General features: G+C 38.1%; 1 protein-coding gene across 6 annotated transcripts in view; it reads right to left on the bottom strand.

Annotated features, from left to right (window-relative positions):
- The window catches only part of POLR3B (RNA polymerase III subunit B), a 71,855-nt gene that overhangs the window by 6,840 nt on the left and 45,351 nt on the right, over positions 1–19,664 (bottom strand). For all 6 annotated transcript variants that reach the window (XM_059846258.1, XM_059846257.1, XM_059846259.1 and 3 more), the window contains 6 exons: positions 18,694–18,852; positions 17,146–17,263; positions 16,519–16,661; positions 6,692–6,795; positions 5,654–5,820; positions 3,203–3,316 (listed from right to left, as the gene is read on the bottom strand). In XM_059846258.1, coding sequence (XP_059702241.1) covers positions 3,203–3,316; positions 5,654–5,820; positions 6,692–6,795; positions 16,519–16,661; positions 17,146–17,263; positions 18,694–18,852 — 805 coding nt within the window. The remainder of the gene's footprint in view (positions 1–3,202; positions 3,317–5,653; positions 5,821–6,691; positions 6,796–16,518; positions 16,662–17,145; positions 17,264–18,693; positions 18,853–19,664) is intronic.

Genomic DNA, 19,664 nt, shown 5'->3' with positions numbered 1-19,664 from the left:
AAACCTTTAGTTGTCAAGTTTCACTCCCACTGTCTATGATCTCATTGAAAGAAAACAAAACAAAATTCCGCCTATCTAAAAAGTAGTCTTCTCTAAAGTACCAAAAAATTTCAATATTGAGATTGAGCCTTTGAAATGAGTCTATGTTCTGCTTCCTAAGATTATCAGATTATTCCTCCAGCTCACACAAGTTTTAAAATTCCTCATATAAAAAGTTCTTTAAGATATTAAAACAGTACTTATAAAGCATCTGTGCTTCCCCTTTCTCACTATACACATGTACACTGCAGCTGTTGCCCTGGGCGACTAACTTCTTTCTTTATTCTAAATATAATATAACACCAGAAAACAAATCAGACTCCTGAAAATAAAATTGGGAATATCATGAAGAAGAGGTATTTTTAATATTAAGGAAATATATAAGTTCCTAAAATCCTCAAATGCTAAATAAAATGAATGATGCCTTAAATAAAAAAATAAGTGATCTTCATTCAATTTAACTGTTGCTTTTAGAACAAAAAAACATGAAACAATTAACTTCAGTGTTTTTAACCACATTAAGAATTTTTTTGCATTAATTCTGCATTTTCTGCAAGAACAGTGGGTTCAGCTGAATGGTCTTATTCCTTGTTTCACTGGCCAGTGGGGCAGATAAGTCTGCCTCCATGGTCTCAGCAGATCTCCTTTGTGCCTGCTAGGAAGAACAAGTGACTAGTTTGAATGGAGTTGTTTGCTGAAACACTGATCTCCAAGAAGTGGAACATTACCTAAAAACCCTGCCTGAAGGAGGAGGGCATCCCATGCTCTCAGAGCCCCAGAGCACAGAGGGGAGCCCTGAATGTTGTTTGTCCCATTTCTCCCCTGCAGCACAACAGGACCTGGCACATCTGACATGTGACAAAGACACACAGGTGGCAGCTCTGACAATGTCCATCAAAACAATTCTGCATGCAGAAAGCTTACATTGCTCTCTTGTAAGAAAAATTAAAAGCAGTTTTTTTATTATAAAGATTCAGCAGAACTGGATATCTGAGCAACACCACATATAGAACTGTCTTACACATTGTCAACTACCCATAGCATTGAAATTAAGGATTGCACTTCACTTCCAGTACCAGTCCAGAGGGCAACATCCTGGTGGGTTTGACCATGGTTGACAAAGAGTGCTGCTTAGCAATTCTGCAAGGTCTTGTTTTAATCAGAACAATAGCTAGAATCAGTGATGGTCAAGAAGCTCAAGTATTCTGCCTTATTTCAGATGGAAATACAGCTTTGCTCTGTCACTTAGGGTACATTTGATATATAATAAAATGCATTTCAAGACAATGACAGCCAAATTCCACATTGGAAGCTGTTACAGGATTACTTTTAAAATCAAAAAAGAATGTTAGATGCAATCTACTCGCCAGGAAGTGCAGTGGATGATAAAACAATAGCAAATATGAAAGCTGGCAATGCCGACTCTCTCAGCAGAGGCAATGGCAGTAACAAATGTTTAATTATTTCAGGAGAAAAAAGAAAATTCCTGAAAGACTAGTCAAGAGGCAGCATAAATTGAACATCCACTAGCTTTCCTGACAGTCAAATAAGGAGCCCTAATTAAGTAGTATGATGCTACTGAGTGAACAAAGAATTTGCGGAAAGGAAGGGATGGGGGAAATCACACAACCTTCATCCTTACATATAAACATTACATTGACTTGGTATTTAGGTTTCATTTAAATTCAGTATCTCTGAACAGCTGAGAAGTTGGGCAGGCAATATAAAGGCAGATCAAGGGATTTGGGTAAGCCAGGAGTTCCAGTAAATCCTGTGTACTCTTAGCTAAGATAGAGAGTTTTCACTTTCATGTGAAGGACCAATATAATGCTTAACACACTGAAGAACAGAAAATAGGGCAGACAGCCTATTATTTGGGAATATCATTTATGTTCATATAGGCAAGCAGCTGTGGTTGTGCTACACGTCCTTTTCTCAATGTGGTTGATGAAAAAGTTCAGACAAGAGTTACAAAATCTTTTCACTATTTCTTTCCCAGTTCAACCACTGGCATTTATTTCCATGGAAAGCACAAGTTTGTCCTATAGACAGTGTGAGGTTGGAAAGCAAAACGGCATAGAAAATAAGCAATGGAAAGCCAAAGAGGAAGACAACTCTGTATCAAGTACAGCAGAGACCTGCCCCTCCGTTCTCTAACAGCACATCAACAGGTAGAAGCTGCACTTACTAAGAGCTGTTGTGCAGCCAGGCAAAGCAAGAGTGGTGGATCCTCACACGATCAGAGGCTTAAAAATAAATGAAGAATTAAAGAATACAAATCATACTTGTTATAGGGAAGAGTAAGGGACAGATATGACTGTGCTTACATCCTACAAACAGTGGAAAGATTGCTACAGTCAGAATCAGTATAAGTTTTGACTGGTCAAAAAGAAAAGCGCCACCATGCAGGAGATGAGGTATTAAGTGTCTACATAGTAGCCCAGAGAGACTGGCCCAAAAGACATTTGAAATAATCTTCTAAGATTAGCTGGAATTTAATTTTCTGGCAAGTTTCAGTAAATAATCCTATTGTGATGGAGAGAGGTGAACTAAATCACACCTAAGAAGCATGCCCAAAGCAAGGCCTGTGCCACTAAACTCTTTTTTGTGAGCAAAGAATATCAGAAACTTTGAACATGAGTGCAAGGAGACACAGAGCTTGACTTTAAGGAGAAAAAGTAAAGTAGCACCAGTAAAACCAGGAGGCTTCAATTTCCCCAAAGGGTTTCTCAAAGTATGTTGAAATATTAGACCATACTTTAAAATTTCTTCCTTCTACTCATAACTGATTTTGTTAAAGAAAAATACCTACAATATGAGCTAAAATACCTAACAAACCTCTTAAAATACCTATGATATGAGTAATTTGAGAGGAAGGGCCCACAGTGTGTACTGTGAGTCAGAGATGACGTTTTTACCAGCTGCTAGCAGTAGTTTGAGAAGCAAACTCAAGTTTTGAACCACATAAAGCACACCTGAACCTTCAGAACCACCTCTTGCCACAGTCTACTGTCACGAGTTTTTAGTCTGCAACAATGTAATAACCGTTCAGAGCATTTCATGCCAGGTATCACAAGGAAAAAAACTCAGTTTTATAGCAATCAGTCAGCTGGGCATACTTCTGCATGTACACAAGAATTTTGTGCTTAGCTTGTAATAATACCTGGTGAGCACTGCTCTGGGTCCTCGAGCTCTTGCATGCATTTTATCCAACACCATGTGCTTCAGTTTCTGGTAATACACAGGACCAAAATAGATATATGCTTCCAAAGGCTCCCTGAAAGAATAAAAAGCAAAGCAAAACTGACAACCACAGTTAGCACACCTCTACCTTAAGAGAGGCAAGGGTGTCATGTACAGGAGAAATGTGAAACAATTTGGAAATAATGAATCCTAGAAAAATGTGTTTAGGCTTTCTGGGCAACCAGTCTGAAACCTCTTTCAGGGAAACCTTCTGAACACAGAGGCAGTACACTGCCAGCACCACATGCTGCTGTCTCCACTGCAGCAAGGAACAAGCTCCTGAGCTCTGGTCTTATGTTGTGCAGACATGCTGCTACAGCTGCATGTATCTGTGTCAGCTGTAACATGGTAAGCCCCTCCTCTGTATCTGTACAGGAGGTTTCAACAGTGTCATCAATAGCCAGGAAAGACTGTAAATATCTCAGTCTCTGAAGAGTGACTTAGGGTATTTCTGTTTAAATTCCTTCATAAAGGTAAGCATATATGTAAGCAAATACATCCAGCATAAATGCTCAAAACATCCTTTTTGTAGGAGCACTTTCAGAATTTGCATTTGCAACAATCACTTATCACTGGCACACTGCGAGCCTGACAGCTTCCTCATTCACTAATTCTCCTTGCACAGCACCCTGAGGCACAACCCAAGGCCCAGATGGGTGAAAGCCCTCCTTAAGTGGCTGTGCATCAGCACAGCTGCCTTGACAGCACTGCCCAGCAGCTGCATCCAGGGGACAAAGACTTTTGCCCTGGCTGGCCCTGGGGGCTCAGACGAGCTGGGTAAAGGGCTCTTGAGAACTGTATTTAGGCACTTTCATCAGCTTGAGAACATCTGTGAGCAGTACAGAGGGTGTTACTCCATTCTGTGAGCTGAAGTATGGCTAAAGATTTCTGTGTATAAAACACCCCCAACAGTAAGGAGAGCGTAAGCATCTAAGGATCAGAAAGCAACCAGTGAAAAGCACTCATTTGTTTCCCAGCTACCACCTTCATCCAGCTACCACCTACAGCACTAAGAATGACGAGAATTAACACTGACAGACTCAACATGGCCACTACCTTGTTTGAGGGGAAAAAAAAAAAAAAAAAAAAGGTAAAATGCAAGGTAAAAATAAGCAGGAGACAACAGTATTATACCCTATCAGAGTCGTTATTCACATTATGCAGTGTTATTCCAAAAGTTGGCTATTGAAAAAAATAATAAAACTTCATTAGACATTTGAAATCTGCAAACTTTCACATTCTTATGAAATCTGCCTACAAATTTCATAACAAACAGATAAGGCCTGTGTAATTTGATTGGAAAAAAGTATCAGTATCCTTAAACAAAATCTCTAAATAGGGCCCTTCAAAGTTGAAGTTTGGGGAGAGGGGATTTTTAGAGCTAGATAATTTTATTCTCCCTAGGAAACATGATTAGTCAGATTTTTTAAAAGGCTACCATGATATACAAACAGGAAGTGTTTCAAGCACCATAATTTATGAAATATGGAGTGAATAAGGAAAATAAAATTGTATCTCTGAAACAAAAAGAGAAGCAACATATGGAATAAGTTGGTAGGAAACGCAATTAAAATAAAAAGTATATTAAAAAAACTTGCAAAAGAGACCTAAACTTGCTTCTTGAGAAGAAGGGAACTGGAAGGATAATAAAAATAGCAGGAATTAGGTAGGATTAAGACACATTTTGGAAGGGCAGGCATGTGAAGCCATATGGCCTTTTCCTGTTCCTTAACTATCTTATGTTCTTTGAACTCTGTGTCTCAGAAGCCAGTCTGATCAACACAGCAGGAAGTTTGCAGATTAGAGTATTATGCCAGACTGAAACATTGTATAATCGAAAGAAAAAAAACAGAAGGAAAAAGGAAAAAAGAGCACACACAAAATATTCCCAAGAACAGATGCTTGGCATCAAATCCATATTTACAGTACTATTAAAGTCAACATGAAAATGCTTATCTGATTCCAAGCATATGCAAGACTTTCTGTTGACAGAAATCTGAAATTTTTTCTATCTCTCAACAAGAAAGCCTTGGTTTTAGCTTTTTTTTTTTTTTTTTTGCCAGAAATTGAGAAATTTTCATATTTTTTATATTTTGCCAGAAATTGAGAAATTTTCATATGTACCACAAAGGCTATTCCCATTACAACCACACATACACTAGCAATTTTGAAAATGTGGAACCACAAAATGCTTATAAGAAAAAAAATCAAAATGCACACCACTCTTCAGCCTCTTTTCTCAATCTCACAGAGCAGTTTTCAAACAAGAGAAATCTCCCGAGCTCTGAGACATGAGAAGATTTTTCAGATGTGCCTCAACAGGATTTCCCCACTCTCCTGAAACACCTAAATGTAAAGAGCAGATTCTTACCCAGTGATCCCAGATGTTACAAAGTCTTTCCCTAGGTAGTTATAACCATGGCGAATAAGATCTTCACACACATCCTTAACTTTACTGCCGCCAAAAGCTGTTCCATAGTGAAATTTGCCATCGAGCACCCCAGCCTTTCCAGCCAGGAGTTCAATCAATTTTCCCACCTGTGAAAGAAAAGCAGAGTTAGCAGCCTGGTCATTGGGACAAGCACATTGCTGGATTGCTCACAGCACAAGCTAGTCAGAGAAAGTGTCTCAGATGGCAGCCTGGGCTATTGCATGCAATGGGAGGAGTGGAAGAAGCCCAAGAGCCAGGAGTACTTCTGTGTGAAGGGGAAAACTGGACTCATCACAGGGTCTGGGAACACCCTTAAGGTACCAAGTCAGGCAGCTCCACTTCTTCCAGTTATCTGAAAAACGGGCAGGATCTCTATGGCCTTCTGCTGTAGGAAACAGGCATGGAGACCGATTTGCTGCAGTGCAACAGGGGGAACAGAAGGGAAGATGGTAACAAAGGAATAAAGATGAGAGGCTGTATGAAGGAAGCACTGAGGTCCCACAAAAGGGCCAGGCAGTGAGGAGTTTAGCAGGCAGTGACTCTGGAGCACAGGTGCAAGACTTGCCTCAGTTCCAGGGAGGTGCGTATAACTTAAGAAGTTTTACAGGTCTGGATCTATAATTAAAGCTCCTCTCCAATGCTCACTTCACAGTCCACCCCAGCCAGATTAGTAGGCACAGGCAATGGGGAAGGGAGAGCAAGAAATTTTCAAACACAAAGGGTGCAAGTGAAATATTCAGTAGCATCCCTCTTAGCTTGACACAGAACAAACTGGGAATGATGCACAAAGAGCCTGCAACCCTGCTCCTTTTACAGTGAAACAGAGGCTGACTACTCAGAGCAGAGCAAGTGCTGGCATTATGACTGGAGAATATTCTCAGTGAGATCACACTTAAAGCTTTTTTGCCTCTTGTGGCTGATCCCCTTCTCTTTCCCTCTTGGGGGACAGTGTCATGTGAACGGAGCGGCCCCACTCACCGTCATACGTGATGGGAAGCCATGAGGGTTCATTATGATATCTGGGCAGATCCCTGTATCACAAAATGGCATATCCTCCTGAGGAACAATCAGTCCACACACCCCTGCAGAAGAGAAAACATTTCAATCCACAAAACAGCAAACCACCAGCAGGGCTGATGCTCATCACCAGATTTTCTTTAGTGTTTTCCTCCTCCTCTCTTTCTAATGGATCACTTTTTACCCAGACTCATTACCATGACCAGTACTCCCAACCTGCACACTAGAAGAGAGCTCTTGTGACAGGACTGGCAAAATTAGCATACCCTTATAATGCTCCCAGAGATTTGTGAGTTAGCAAATTAGGGAAGAAAGCTTTGGATCCTATTTTCGGAAGCAACTAGAAGCTTCTGTCCAATAAGACTGGAATATCCCAAGAGAGACCCAGATTTTAAAGCTGATGCTATAATTTCCTGAAAGAAAAAAATTCAGAAATTTGGCCTCTTAGGTTATGCCTTTGGACATAGAAAATTATTATTGATTTTAATTTTATTTATCATATGTATCTTTGCTAAATATTGTCAATAAAACCACATCAAATGGGACTTTGACAGGGATAAGTAGGGGAAAATAAATAAAAAATAACGAAGATTTTTTCAGGTAACATCAGTTTGCAGAGTAAAGACTGCTATCAATGAATTACAGAGCGCAATCCAGTCCACAGGCTGCTTTTATTTCGTCAGTCCATGAACACAACCTGTCCCTTTAAAAGTTTTGGAAGCGTTTTTTCAGTCTCTATCAGTAATGGATATAAAACAAAGAAAAACCTCCAAACTCTAAAAATATTGCAGAAAGAATAAACAGAAACATGAAAACGCATTTTAAATATCCATCATGCATCTCAAAATTTTCCTTCTAATCCTTATAACTTTCTGTAGTGAATTCTGCAGTTCAACATACTGCAGCTATAAACCATCAAGAGATCTAACATTGAAATTCAGGTGCTAAAATGCAGCTGCTTAAGCCCATACTCCTTTGAACCAAAGCTACTGTTTCAGCTGGACAATTTCTTCCAGAATCCCTTAGAGCTGAAAAAGTCTGCAAGCTATTTGAGATCAGCCTGCTGCAACTGTGGCAGAGCATGCTTTGGGAACAGTCCTGGAGTGGAGGGGGGCTCCTGGAAGACTGAGAGTACTGGTTACATCCCTAAAAAGGCATCCCCCGACCAGCCAGTTCACAGGAGGATATCGGCGTCTGCTCAGGAGGGAGCTCCTCTTCCACTGTCCAAGCAAGACAGGGATAGGTGTATGGGACAGTAGTTAATAGAATGAGAATGGTAAGTATGGGGGAAGGGAGCAGAAAAACACTGTCTGGGGCAAGGGTGTGTGTGCTGCTGTATTTCATTTTTAAACCTATTGAAACTAATTTTCATTGTTCTACTGTGATAAATCAATAACATCCTTCCAGCTCTGTCGGCCAAGGAGCAATCTTTTGCTGGAAATAAAAAAAAAAAAAAAAAAAAAAACCAAACCCAAAAAACCCAACTTAAACCAACCCACTATCTCTTCCTTGCACAGCTTTTTTTTGCCCTAAAATTTTATACATAAATACTCTGTTATATGTGTATTACCATGCATGCATTCTGCCTTATTTGCATTAACATCTAAGAAAGCATTAGGCAGCATCTGGACTTCATGGCACCTGTAAGCCAAGAATTAAATCTCAGCTAACTTAAAATTACTTTAGGCTCTGAAAACCTTTTATATGCCAAGCTGGTTCCCATAGCAGACAGCCACTGTGTTGTTTGTTTTGTGTGAAAGTGAATGATAAAAGATCCATGAAATCGACACAGAAAGGCAGAACAGCAGAAAGAACTGAGGGCTCTCCATCATAGCGGCTTCTACCCTCCGCTGACTTGTGTAACAATAGGTCCTACACACCCAACTGCAGATCTAACACAGCTGTGCATTTCATTAGATGAAGAGCACTAGTGACACAAGTAAATAATTAACTTATTCTGGTCCGCTGACTGTGGTTATGAGACCAGTCATAGCTGACAGATTTTAATACAAGTTAACACAAAGACAGCATAATGAGCTTAGAAGTTAAAAACAAAATATTTAGACAGAATCCAGAAATGTGAAGCTTACTAGGCCATTTATAAAGTTTCTATTTTACAGAGAGGAAAAAAAAAGAGAAAAAAGAAAAAAGGGAAAGCTATAAAGCCTCAGTTCTAAGTTTCTCTATTTTAAGAAGTTGCTGAGCCTGTAGCAGATCTATAGCATGTCTCTGTGTATTTGGAGGACAGAGAAGCTTCTTCCTGCAATTAATTCAAAATGTAAAAATGTAAACTTGATTTTATTCTGCAATCTCTTGCATTCAGAAACTCTTTAGGAGACTAATGCTCACAGGTCTGCACTTTAAGCTCCTCAATTTGGTACTTTTTTTTTTTTTTTTTTTTTTTTTTTTTTTTGCAGCAGAGCAGTACCAGGCAAGCCAACAGCTGCAAAAAAGTGACCAAGTGAATTAATCCATGTAAGTGGAATTACCACTTGCAACTGGCCAATAAAACAGTAAAGGATAGAAAGCTGTATTTAAAACAGCCTAAAGTTCCAGACCCTGTTCAAGTATGAACTGCATTTCACAACAGAGCTGCTCAACTACACCCCATAAAATATTCATAAGTAAGGCACACTCAAACTAGGAGGCTGTTTTGCTCTGTGGTTCTTACCAGAGGTGAGTGTTTCTTAATTGTTATTGATTTAGACATCACATGAAAATTGATCCTCAGCATTCATAGAGGGCACATGGAAAATTTGGTTTCATTCACTTCCCTTCCTCTCACAATTTTATATGCTGCGTCTGGAATTGAGTAATTCAACTTGAGACTAAAGTCTGTATTGCAGTGGGACCGAATGGCTCTCACCTATACATTGTGGTGTCTCATCTGGGACCAGAATCAAGTACTAACAACCAGAAAAGGCTACAGACAAAACAAAAACCAAAATCTGTTATCTAGTGTGGACTAACAAGATGGTTATGTGCTTGAACAAGAAAGCTCCTAGCAACTTGCTACATCTAATTTACTTTCATTTGAAAAACAAATTAAATTCTAGGAAAAAACCTTGTGTATCCATTTTATAATGTCACCTTAGAAAGAAAATCAGTGAAAATACTAAGAAACTCTTTTACAATATCAAAAAGGAAAAAAAAAAAAAACCTGGATTAATAAGCATGGCAGCTTAATGCAAGGGTAACAGCTTAAATTAGAGTGAACTTAAATCAGACATCCACAGTGGTTTAACATTCAAGTATAAAACAGCCATAGGCAGTTGTTTTTCAATGCTATTGTATGGCAGCCAATAAATGACAGTCCCCTGACTATGCAACAATGGCCCCCAGCCCCACACACGCTACCAGCATCAATGCTGACAGCATCTCAAACCCATGTACCTCCGTAAGGCACTGACAGCATAAAGAGCCCCTCTCCCCGGTACTTTTGTCTGAGTTTCTTCTCCTACTCAGGAGAAACTCAGGTTTCCAGAGCTGGTACCTTTCCTGTGGCTGCTTTTACAGTTTGCTTACAAACACGAGCACAGCCAGACTAAAACTGCGGCTTGGCGCAGAGGGGGAAGGGGGGCGGCCAGGAGGGGGCAGGGACATTATGGGAAAGTTTTTCACCAGGCTACGATAAGGCACTTTCTATACACACACATGCCAAATGAAAAAAAAAAATCATCAAATAAGTCAAAACAACCTAATATAGAAAACTAATTACTACCAGCAGGAGGGACATTAGAGAGCAAAGGAGACGATGTGAATAGAAGCAGCAGCAATGCCAGTTTCTATCAGCAAGATAAAAAGAAACACATTACTAAACATGCTTGTTTACTCGTCCTAATGATAGGGTGGTAAAACAGCTAAAACTGACTTGAAAGGCATCTATTTTAGCTTTACCAGATTTGCCAGAATTTGAAAATACTCTTGAGAAATAAGACAACATCACATAATTAAGCAAAGATGTAGCAGTAACACAGCACTGTATGTTACAGACAAGTGACAGATTTGCAAAAATTAGCAAGGCTGAACAACGAATGTACAGCTGCTTCAAAACTCTCTAATTACATAGTGTGTTGGCTAACTAAGCATAAAAGAAGTCTAGAAGAAAAAAGTGCTGCATCACATAAGCTTTGTTCAATATTGAATCATTCACTGATCTATCATATCACTTGCTACATCCCATTTGACATAAGAGGTAAAGGACAGAATTAAAATTAACAGATAAATAATGCATAAGTAAACTTGATTAGTTTTCTTATTAAAAACATCACTCTAAATGAGAGGAGGTGCTAGAAGACAATACAGTTTGTACACTGCTTTCCCATGAGCTGCTGAATGGTCTGATGTGATAAATTTGCATAGTCTGAAGCACACAAAGAGCTGATTAATTGAAACCCTTACAATGCTTCTGGAAGCAGCTATTGTAAAACAATAACCATAGGAACTTTACAAAATACACATGGCTGATTGAGTGAAGAGCTTAATAAAATGTGTGTTCAGGATACACTACTTGGAAACAGAATTAGAGATTTTTATTCTGTACCATAAAATGCTAAATCACGCTAATTTCAGAAGTTCAGTTGAGAATTTACTGAAAAGGTCAGAAGGTTACCTGTTTGCTGTTTGAGACAAAAAATGCTGTAATTTTCTTCTTAAGACAGCAAGCTAAGCAGCAGTTTTGTTAAAAATAAACAGGAAAAAACATTTTGGGAAGTTTTAATGGCATTCTGACATTTTCTCAAATTTAGCTTTTGAAGATGAAAACATGGTAGGAAATCCCTACCTTCCCTGATGCCTAAAAACTACTAACCATCTGACATTCCTGCAGTTGATTAAGAGCAAATTCTTTTTAATGCCACTTCAACCATTTAATTACTATAAACCCACTGACATTCTATTAGAGATAAAGTACTAATTCTGACTTGTAACATGGGGGGAAATTACACAAGTAGCCATTTAAAACTAATGTTTTATTTTAAATGTTCTGCTTATCTGTACTGTTCAAGTGCCCACTAAAAGGAAAAAGGTAAGTTGATCTCCACTATGAAGTTAGGAAAGCAGATGGCAGATGCTCAAATTATTAAAATTTCAAAAAGTAAACAAGGTCAGACTATGCTACATGAGAGGGATTGTCATGAAGTTTATGTAGTTGATAATGCAGTGAATGGATTTTATTTTGACACTAAAGAACATGGTTCATTTAGGAAAACAAGGACCATCTTTCATGAATTTAAACTTGCTTCCTTGTCTTTAGAGTTGTTTAAGTGCAGATACTTCAGAAAGGTTTAATCCTTTATCTTAGATCTTCAGCTATTAAAAAGCTTCTGTTTGCCAGCTCAAACAATCTCTTGCTTAAATACAGTTTTTCCACTCCTCAGGAATACTGTTCAGTATTGCTGCTTAGTTCTGTGATCTACAGGACCTTTGTTGGAGGTGTTAATCCTTTTTCACATGAGAGACTGAGAAATGTTCTTTCAGAGAAGTGTTATATTGCTTTTTTCACATCAAAGGAGCCCAACTTTTTCCTCATTGTGACTTGTAGCAAAGCAAGAGGAAATCTGGAAATATAATAATTTACTTTGTATGGAACTCAGATGAAGCTTTTTAGCTTAACAATCCTTTTGCCTTCTGTGCTTTGAAAAGTGACTTTGCTTGAAGAGTACAAGATTAAAACAACAAAATAATTAACCAAAAGATGTTTTTTTATCCTTCTGGAAAATATATGATGCAACATACTGAGAACAAAGTCCTGCAGTTTAGGATAAACATATAAGTACCAGAGAGGATTTACAGACTATAGAGACAGTCCCAGTGCCAAAGATCTTACTGCAACATCCAGTTCGAAGATGAATACAAAAATAAAGCAAAATATCTGCATTTCAGAACACAACTTGGTGGCCTCACTTGTTTGGATTTTTTTTCCTTCTCCCCATATACTTCTTTCTGAGAAGCCTTCAAGGACAGGCAACCTTTCACAGGCAGCTTGGAAGGAGTGTACTTAAAACACAGACTCACGAGAAAAGAGGGTGTAGTGGACAGGCCAGAAGTGGTGACCCTTGCCAATACCATGATGACATGTGAGAGGACACAAACAAGGCAGCAAATACAGAGGCAGTGACATAGATCTGTGTTATTATAGAGGCCTACAAAAATCTACCTACATAATTAACAGAAGGCTTTTCTGTAACAAAAGGCTAAAGCTGGTTTGCGAGATTTAATCTGTTGTATTCCAGACACTTTCTAATTCCTTTACTCTGCTTCCTTCTGCTCCAGTGACAAAGCAGAGCTTTGAAATACAAATCAATTTGGAATACAGGAAAAAGACCATCAAAAAGTTTGAGACATGGTTTGTGCAATCTCTTATTTTGCACATATTTAATTATTTAAAACCCACTACTACTAGGATTCCGTGAAATTGAATCTCATCTTCATGCATTCCTTCTAGAAAATAAATATATTCCACAAAAGAGACTGACAATACAGACAGACATATGCTTTTTCTCCTTCTCACTGAACCAAGGTTGCAGTATGGCTTCAGGGTGTTTAAGATCATTCTATGTTCAAATGGCTCTATGGCAGGCTTAAAGCTAGCAGTCACAAATTACACTTGAAGTCATAATTGCCTCCATTCAGACCAAGATGAAAGAATAAATTCAAAGCTAATTAAAAATTCTCTCAATATAAAAAGTTGAACTGTTAGTATTATGATTTTTGTTTCATGATTGTCTGTATTTTTCTGTTAAGATTGATCTTTCCCCAGTTTGATGTCAGAGGATGATACTAGATGTAATGTTAAAAAGCTATCAAAGGAGGTTTTCCCTTTCCTTTTCATGCCTTTTCTCCAGTTCTGCTATGGTCAGTATTGGCTTCATTGTACTGTTAAACTGCAAAAAAGTGAACTGCACTGTTCTTGTCAGTTATTTTTCTTAGTATCTTTCAAATGTATCTTCTCCATATTCCTCCTTTCTCCTGTTTACTGTAACATCTTTTTCTATAATGCACTACAGGGCAGTGAACTGAGAGGTTTACTGCGAGGAAGGCTATGAGTCTTAGTAAAATGTAATAACTTGGAATTTGATCACTCCCCTGAACACAAGGGATTATTAGTACAGATTGATGTATGGGACAGCTACAAACTCTGGGAACATTGCAACAGTTGTGTTACACTCATGTGTCCAAAACCAAGCTGAAAGTGACATTCTAAATAATTTATGGGTTTGGCTTTTTATTAGTGTTATTATAGTCCCAAGCACAAATAGAGGGTGATCAGCCATTGTTAACCTGATGCAGTGCCAGGCATAATTATGGGTGCCCTCAAAGTTTCCTACAGCATTTTAAGATACTGCTTTTCATTACCTTGGGATTTCCACAGGTAGTTGCTTGCTCTACAGTGTGAGATGTCTTATGTGCATTTTGTCATATGGAAGGTCCTCAGCACCCTGAAGCAATACTGCAACCTGCCTGACAGAATTCTGTTTTCTTCTGTCATTCTTCCTCTTCCACTCATGTTTCTACATTTGTGGAGCACTCTTTTTATTATTTTTTGGAGGGATAGGAAAAAAAAGTTCATTTACATTCTGTTCAACTATTCCAACTGGTGCACATTAATAGGCCAAACTAGGAGAAAAAACTAACCTACTTAAATTTTTCAGGTAAATCCCTATAAATATTTATCATGACTAATCAAGCAGCTTCTTTAATATAATTTGGAGGCTTTTTTTTTAAACTCTAATAAGAAAATTTGTCCTGCACAGTACTGATTGCATTATTATAAAATAAGTTGCTGCTAAGATACTGCATGCCACTTATAAGGAGAAGGGTTTAATTAGACAAAGCTGAAATTGTATCATGAAATAGTCATTGCTCTAACAGCGCTCCTAAGTTTTTAAGCAATGTACAACTTCACTGTGTATAAGACTGAAAAAGTATTTGAAAGAGAATCTACGCAAAATATTCCTGAAGGAGGATCTTCCCTGAGAAAAGGAAGAATGGGGCAGTTGGACACTCCAGTTGCTCAACTTCTCCTGGTTGCCTCTGGAGCTCTTCCTCTCCTCACTTATCTTAACTATCCTATAAGGCTGCAGTGCAAGAACTAGACTCAGTTTTATAGGGAAAGTCAAGTATGTAATGCTGCTTCTTTACTTTTTTGAAACCTTCAACAGTACTGATTTCCAAATCACTTGGGAACTCAGTGGGAATAGCTTTGTATTTTTAGATCAAAAACCATCCTGAAAATACAATCAACAAAAACATTTCAATGCTTATCAGAGAGTATCTCTTCCTTAATAACAACAGAAACAATGGAAGTATTTCCTGAGAATACAGACTAATTATAATAATAATAAACAAATAAAATAAAAAGCCAGCTTTGTGGGTGCGTGGAAAGACACAGTGGAATTACAGGTGACCTTGCACAGAGCTGGATGTACTGAGAGAGACTGTGTTGACTATTCTTATCGACAACACAAACTTGAGGAAGTATCTGGTAACAGCTGTCACTGTGATCAACTACTGCCTTCTGCACCCATTTTACCTCTTCTGATTGACAGGTCTGCTGTAGGTAGATGTCCTGATCCCCTACCCTGGACACCACAGAAATGTGGATTACAGTGGTTAGCTCTGCATCTCACGACAGGGATGCAGTCTTTCACTTCAGTTATATCTGGCCAGGAGTTATTAGGACAGGACTGCAAGGGGTGTATGGGCTGCAATGGAAAGGATTTGGTAACATCAACCTCTTTGCCTTTCCATCACATCTGACAAGAAATGAAGCAATGTTCTCAAGCCAAAATAAGACCTAAAAATGTAACAAGATTACAAAACTCAGGTAATAGCATGGCACATACACTAACACAGAAGGTCATGGTTAAAATACTACAAATCTTGATTTTCCAAGTGTACAGAATGATGAGAACATATCAAAAGCTGTCCCATGCTGACAACAATGGGAACAAAACATGCTTTTAAGTTGGTTACAGTCAGGCTGTTTTCAGTCACTTTTTTCTAAACACCCTTTGCACACCTTCCACTCTTTGAGATTCAGAGGATGATCTGATACTCATATTTTTTTACATTCAGGTCAAAGGGAGTTCACTGCTGTTTTTCAGCAGATATAGAAGTAGGTTCCTGATTTTCATTTTCCTAGTAACATTAAAACTTGAGAACTGCATGCCACCAAGCAGCTTCCAAGTGGGCACTCATTTTCAAGTTTTGGTCTGAAGATCCAGAGCTGCTCCAGATCATGTCCCAGTGTGTATTTTTAAAACATTTCCTTTCTTTCTGCTCTTTGCTGGTACACTCCTAGTTGTGTTCCTGATTTGCTTGCCTTTTACTCCATGGCTCTGACTTATCTACCTGCAGTCTTGTCTTTAGAGCAGGATGCCTGCAAACATTCTGACCTGCAAACTTCCCATTTCATCTCTCTTCTTTTCTGTCTGTTCAGAACCTCTCCAATCTATGACAATCCACTGACAAATCGATCACCTTAGTCCAAATTGTGACTTCAAAAAAAACCCAACCAAACCTCAAAACCCCTGTACTTGTTTGAATAGGGGGAAACTACTGTATTTTCCAGATTCATAGATCAACCAAGAGTAGTTTTTGCTAACAGGTTTTTGTTTCAGAAACATCATTGCTAAATTAGGTGAACTTAACAGAAAAAAAAAAAGGGATATGGCCTTCTACCACTGTATTCATAAAAGATCTGAACCAATCAATGGAAACATACATTATGTATGTACAGTAGGCATATACAACAATAATTTATTTTTATTAAATGGGTCCTTTACCTTTCTGCCCATGACGACTGCTAAATTTATCTCCAATTTCTGGACGTCTGGTTTGCCTCAGCAACATTTTGATCAAGAAAGCATCCTCTGCATTTGATGAAATCATTACTTTTTCAATGTAAGAATCAGTCGCGCCTTTGTACCTAGAAAAAGAATCCAAAATTATTATTTTTTACTTCTATGAACGAAACACAAGTTACAGACAACTATCTGTGTTTTGATAAGGTCCTGACCAAACTGTAATCTGTATGGAACTTATATATATATAAAATAGACACATATATATATATATAAAAATATATAAAATCATTTTTTCCTCATATATATTCACATACAAGTTCCAGAGAACACTATGTTTCTGGAAAAGAAAAGTTTAAAGAGTTGCAATAGAAACTATTAGAGAATTAAGCTGAACTTGTAAAGGACAAGGTATGGGGGTTTTTTTCACATGGGCTCTTCTCAGCAAAAGCTTCCTCATATATTACCAATTCCTTGATCTTCAATTTAACAAACAACAGCCAAATATAGTTATAGTTGAAGAAGAGAGTTTTCTAGAATTGAGTATATTTTTTCAGACAACTTTCCTTCATGTAATTTGCCCAGCTCTGAAGTTATATTGCAACATACGTTACTGGCACATCTTTGTACTGTGGCTGCTGAGGCACACTGCTTCCTTCCAGAGGTGTCTGGGTCACAGTTGGCATAGATTTGTTCACAAGAACTTGCTTATTTTCTACTTTTTCACCTACAGAGAACAAGAAGAAAAAGCACCCTGACGATGTATCTGACTGTGTCAGAAATACATTTTAAGCTTTTAAAAAAAAGGTAGAAGACAAACTGGAAGGAACATGTCCAAGAAGTATGCTCTGTTGTTTTACTAAATATTGAATGATAAGGGAATCAGTAAACCAGTTTTCTTTTGCAAACCAAAGCAAAACAGCTTGCATGCTTGAGTGCACTGTGAGAACAGCTATTCAACATACCCTGGGTCAAAAGTCTGCATAAAAGCATCTGAAGTCATATGCTCTAAGTATGGAGAAAATTAACAGGGAACGCTTTGTCAGGATTGAACTGACAAATTTTAGAAATTCACATCTGAATTTGGGACAGCCCATCATTCCACAATGACCTGTGCAAAACTACTGTCAGTCTCCTTGTATTTACGTATTTCTATTGATACTGGTGTCATATATAGCTTCTCCCTGCTCCATTCCCTTATCCTGTCCTTTACATTGAAAACCAGATCAGGAGGATGCCCGATGATACAACTGCACACCAAGTATCTACCTCCCACCTCCTCCACTAAATTACACTGATCTTCAGCCTGTGTCTCTTCTGTCCACATGAACTATCTCAAATAGATTTTTACCTAGATTCTGAGAACAGTCTCAGTCTGGAGTCCAGCCCAGTCCTATCTATCCTAATACTTCAGAAGATTCTTGCCTTTTTTTTCCTTAATTAACTTTGAAAGCTCCATTGTGATGTGTTAAGGATCCAAATTAACCCAATTGTGTACTATAATGGAATTAAGTTTAATGCCCTTTAAAACACCTTTTTTACTAGATCTTAGCAGGTCTATTAAGCTGTTTTCTAACTAAAGGATGACAGTACGGGATTCTTCCTCAAATCTATTACCATTGGAAAGTTATACACCCCTCTTTACATTCCTGTTTATTTTTCTTATCTCTTTCCAAACATTGTTCTAAAGTCTTAAAACCATAAGGTTTTACTTCCTCAAATAACTGCATTAACTGACATCTTGCTAGGAGATTTTGACACATGAAATCAAAATAATAAGAGGTCTATCTCTATCCTTAAGAAAACAACAGCATATGACAGACAAACGGAAAAACTACAGTATTAAAAGCTTGTCAGCTTGGGAACATTAAGAATACAAATTCTAATGCTTCAGTAGATTCACATTATTATAAACTCACTCTTTTACTTAAATATAAAGCTACTTTTTTCATGTGCAAAAGTGTCCCCAATGATTGGTAACATGCTGCTTTCAGGAACTAACTTTTTTTAAATTTCCCATCACAATACTGCTGTCTGCAAGTCAAAAAATCTCCCAAGAGGCTAAGTATAACACAAGGTGCACAAGAAATACTGACAGAACATTAACTTCCAATTTGACTATGAACAAGCCCTGAGCGAACATGCAGTCTGACCTACCTGGAGAGCAGATACCATCAGCATCTAAAATCTCATGGCGCCAGATGGGTTTACGGGTAGCTGCATCCAGCATCGGCCCCATCACTTTATCAAACGTCTGATTAGTGTATCGCTTCAGCGTACACTTGGCATTCTTGTACACAAGGCACCTTCCAAAGCCTAGAATGGAACACAAACTCATCTGCCTAGGAATTCAAAAATCCTTTATAACACATGACCAGAATAAAATCTGAGCTAGGGAATATAAAATATTCTTTATTAGTTAGATTATTCATCGGCTTGAATATGCATAATGTTGTACACATATACCATGCACAACTTTAACATCAGATCAGGTACACAACTTTTTATAAGACACTGGACTACAGTCCAATTCCAAACTGTGCTAATCTGCTTCTGTATCTTTGCACATATAATTTCTCTTGAAAGCACTGAATCTCTTGAATAATTTTGGTAGTCTCCAGGAAGATGTAACATGGGACTGTAATAGGGTGAGAGGAGCATCTCTTCCTTTCATGAGTTCTAAGAAACCTAAACTTTTACTCATGTTTGTGGCTGGCATAAGCTAGTCTACCAGGAAAGTACTAACTGAGTGTACTGATTGATTAACTGTTTAGTACAATCAACCCATTATTCTTTTTTCCTCACCTGAAATTACATGTACTGTTACAAAATTAGTCGGTTTTAGATGAGAGAAGTAGCATCTGTGGAATTCCTCTTTAAGTACAGCAACTAACCATGATACTAAAGACTGTAATCACATTTAGAAATACAGAGAGCCAGGAACAAAGCTTGCTAATAAGCCTGGGTTGTTTTAGCTCATTTGAAAGATGGTCGTGGCCACATACAGTACATCTGTATCTTCAGATTATGTCAAGTAATTCCTGACAAGCACCACAGCGCTCCCTGTAAATGTTACCAGCCCACCAGAAAAGAAAACAGTTTTAAATCATGCCTGTTGTTGTTTTAGA

This window comes from Haemorhous mexicanus, chromosome 5 (assembly GCF_027477595.1).
Source record: "Haemorhous mexicanus isolate bHaeMex1 chromosome 5, bHaeMex1.pri, whole genome shotgun sequence".
NCBI classification, from domain to species: domain Eukaryota; kingdom Metazoa; phylum Chordata; class Aves; order Passeriformes; family Fringillidae; genus Haemorhous; species Haemorhous mexicanus.
The sequence above is the reverse complement of the archived record's forward strand: the minus strand, read 5'-3'. Positions and strand labels throughout refer to the sequence as shown.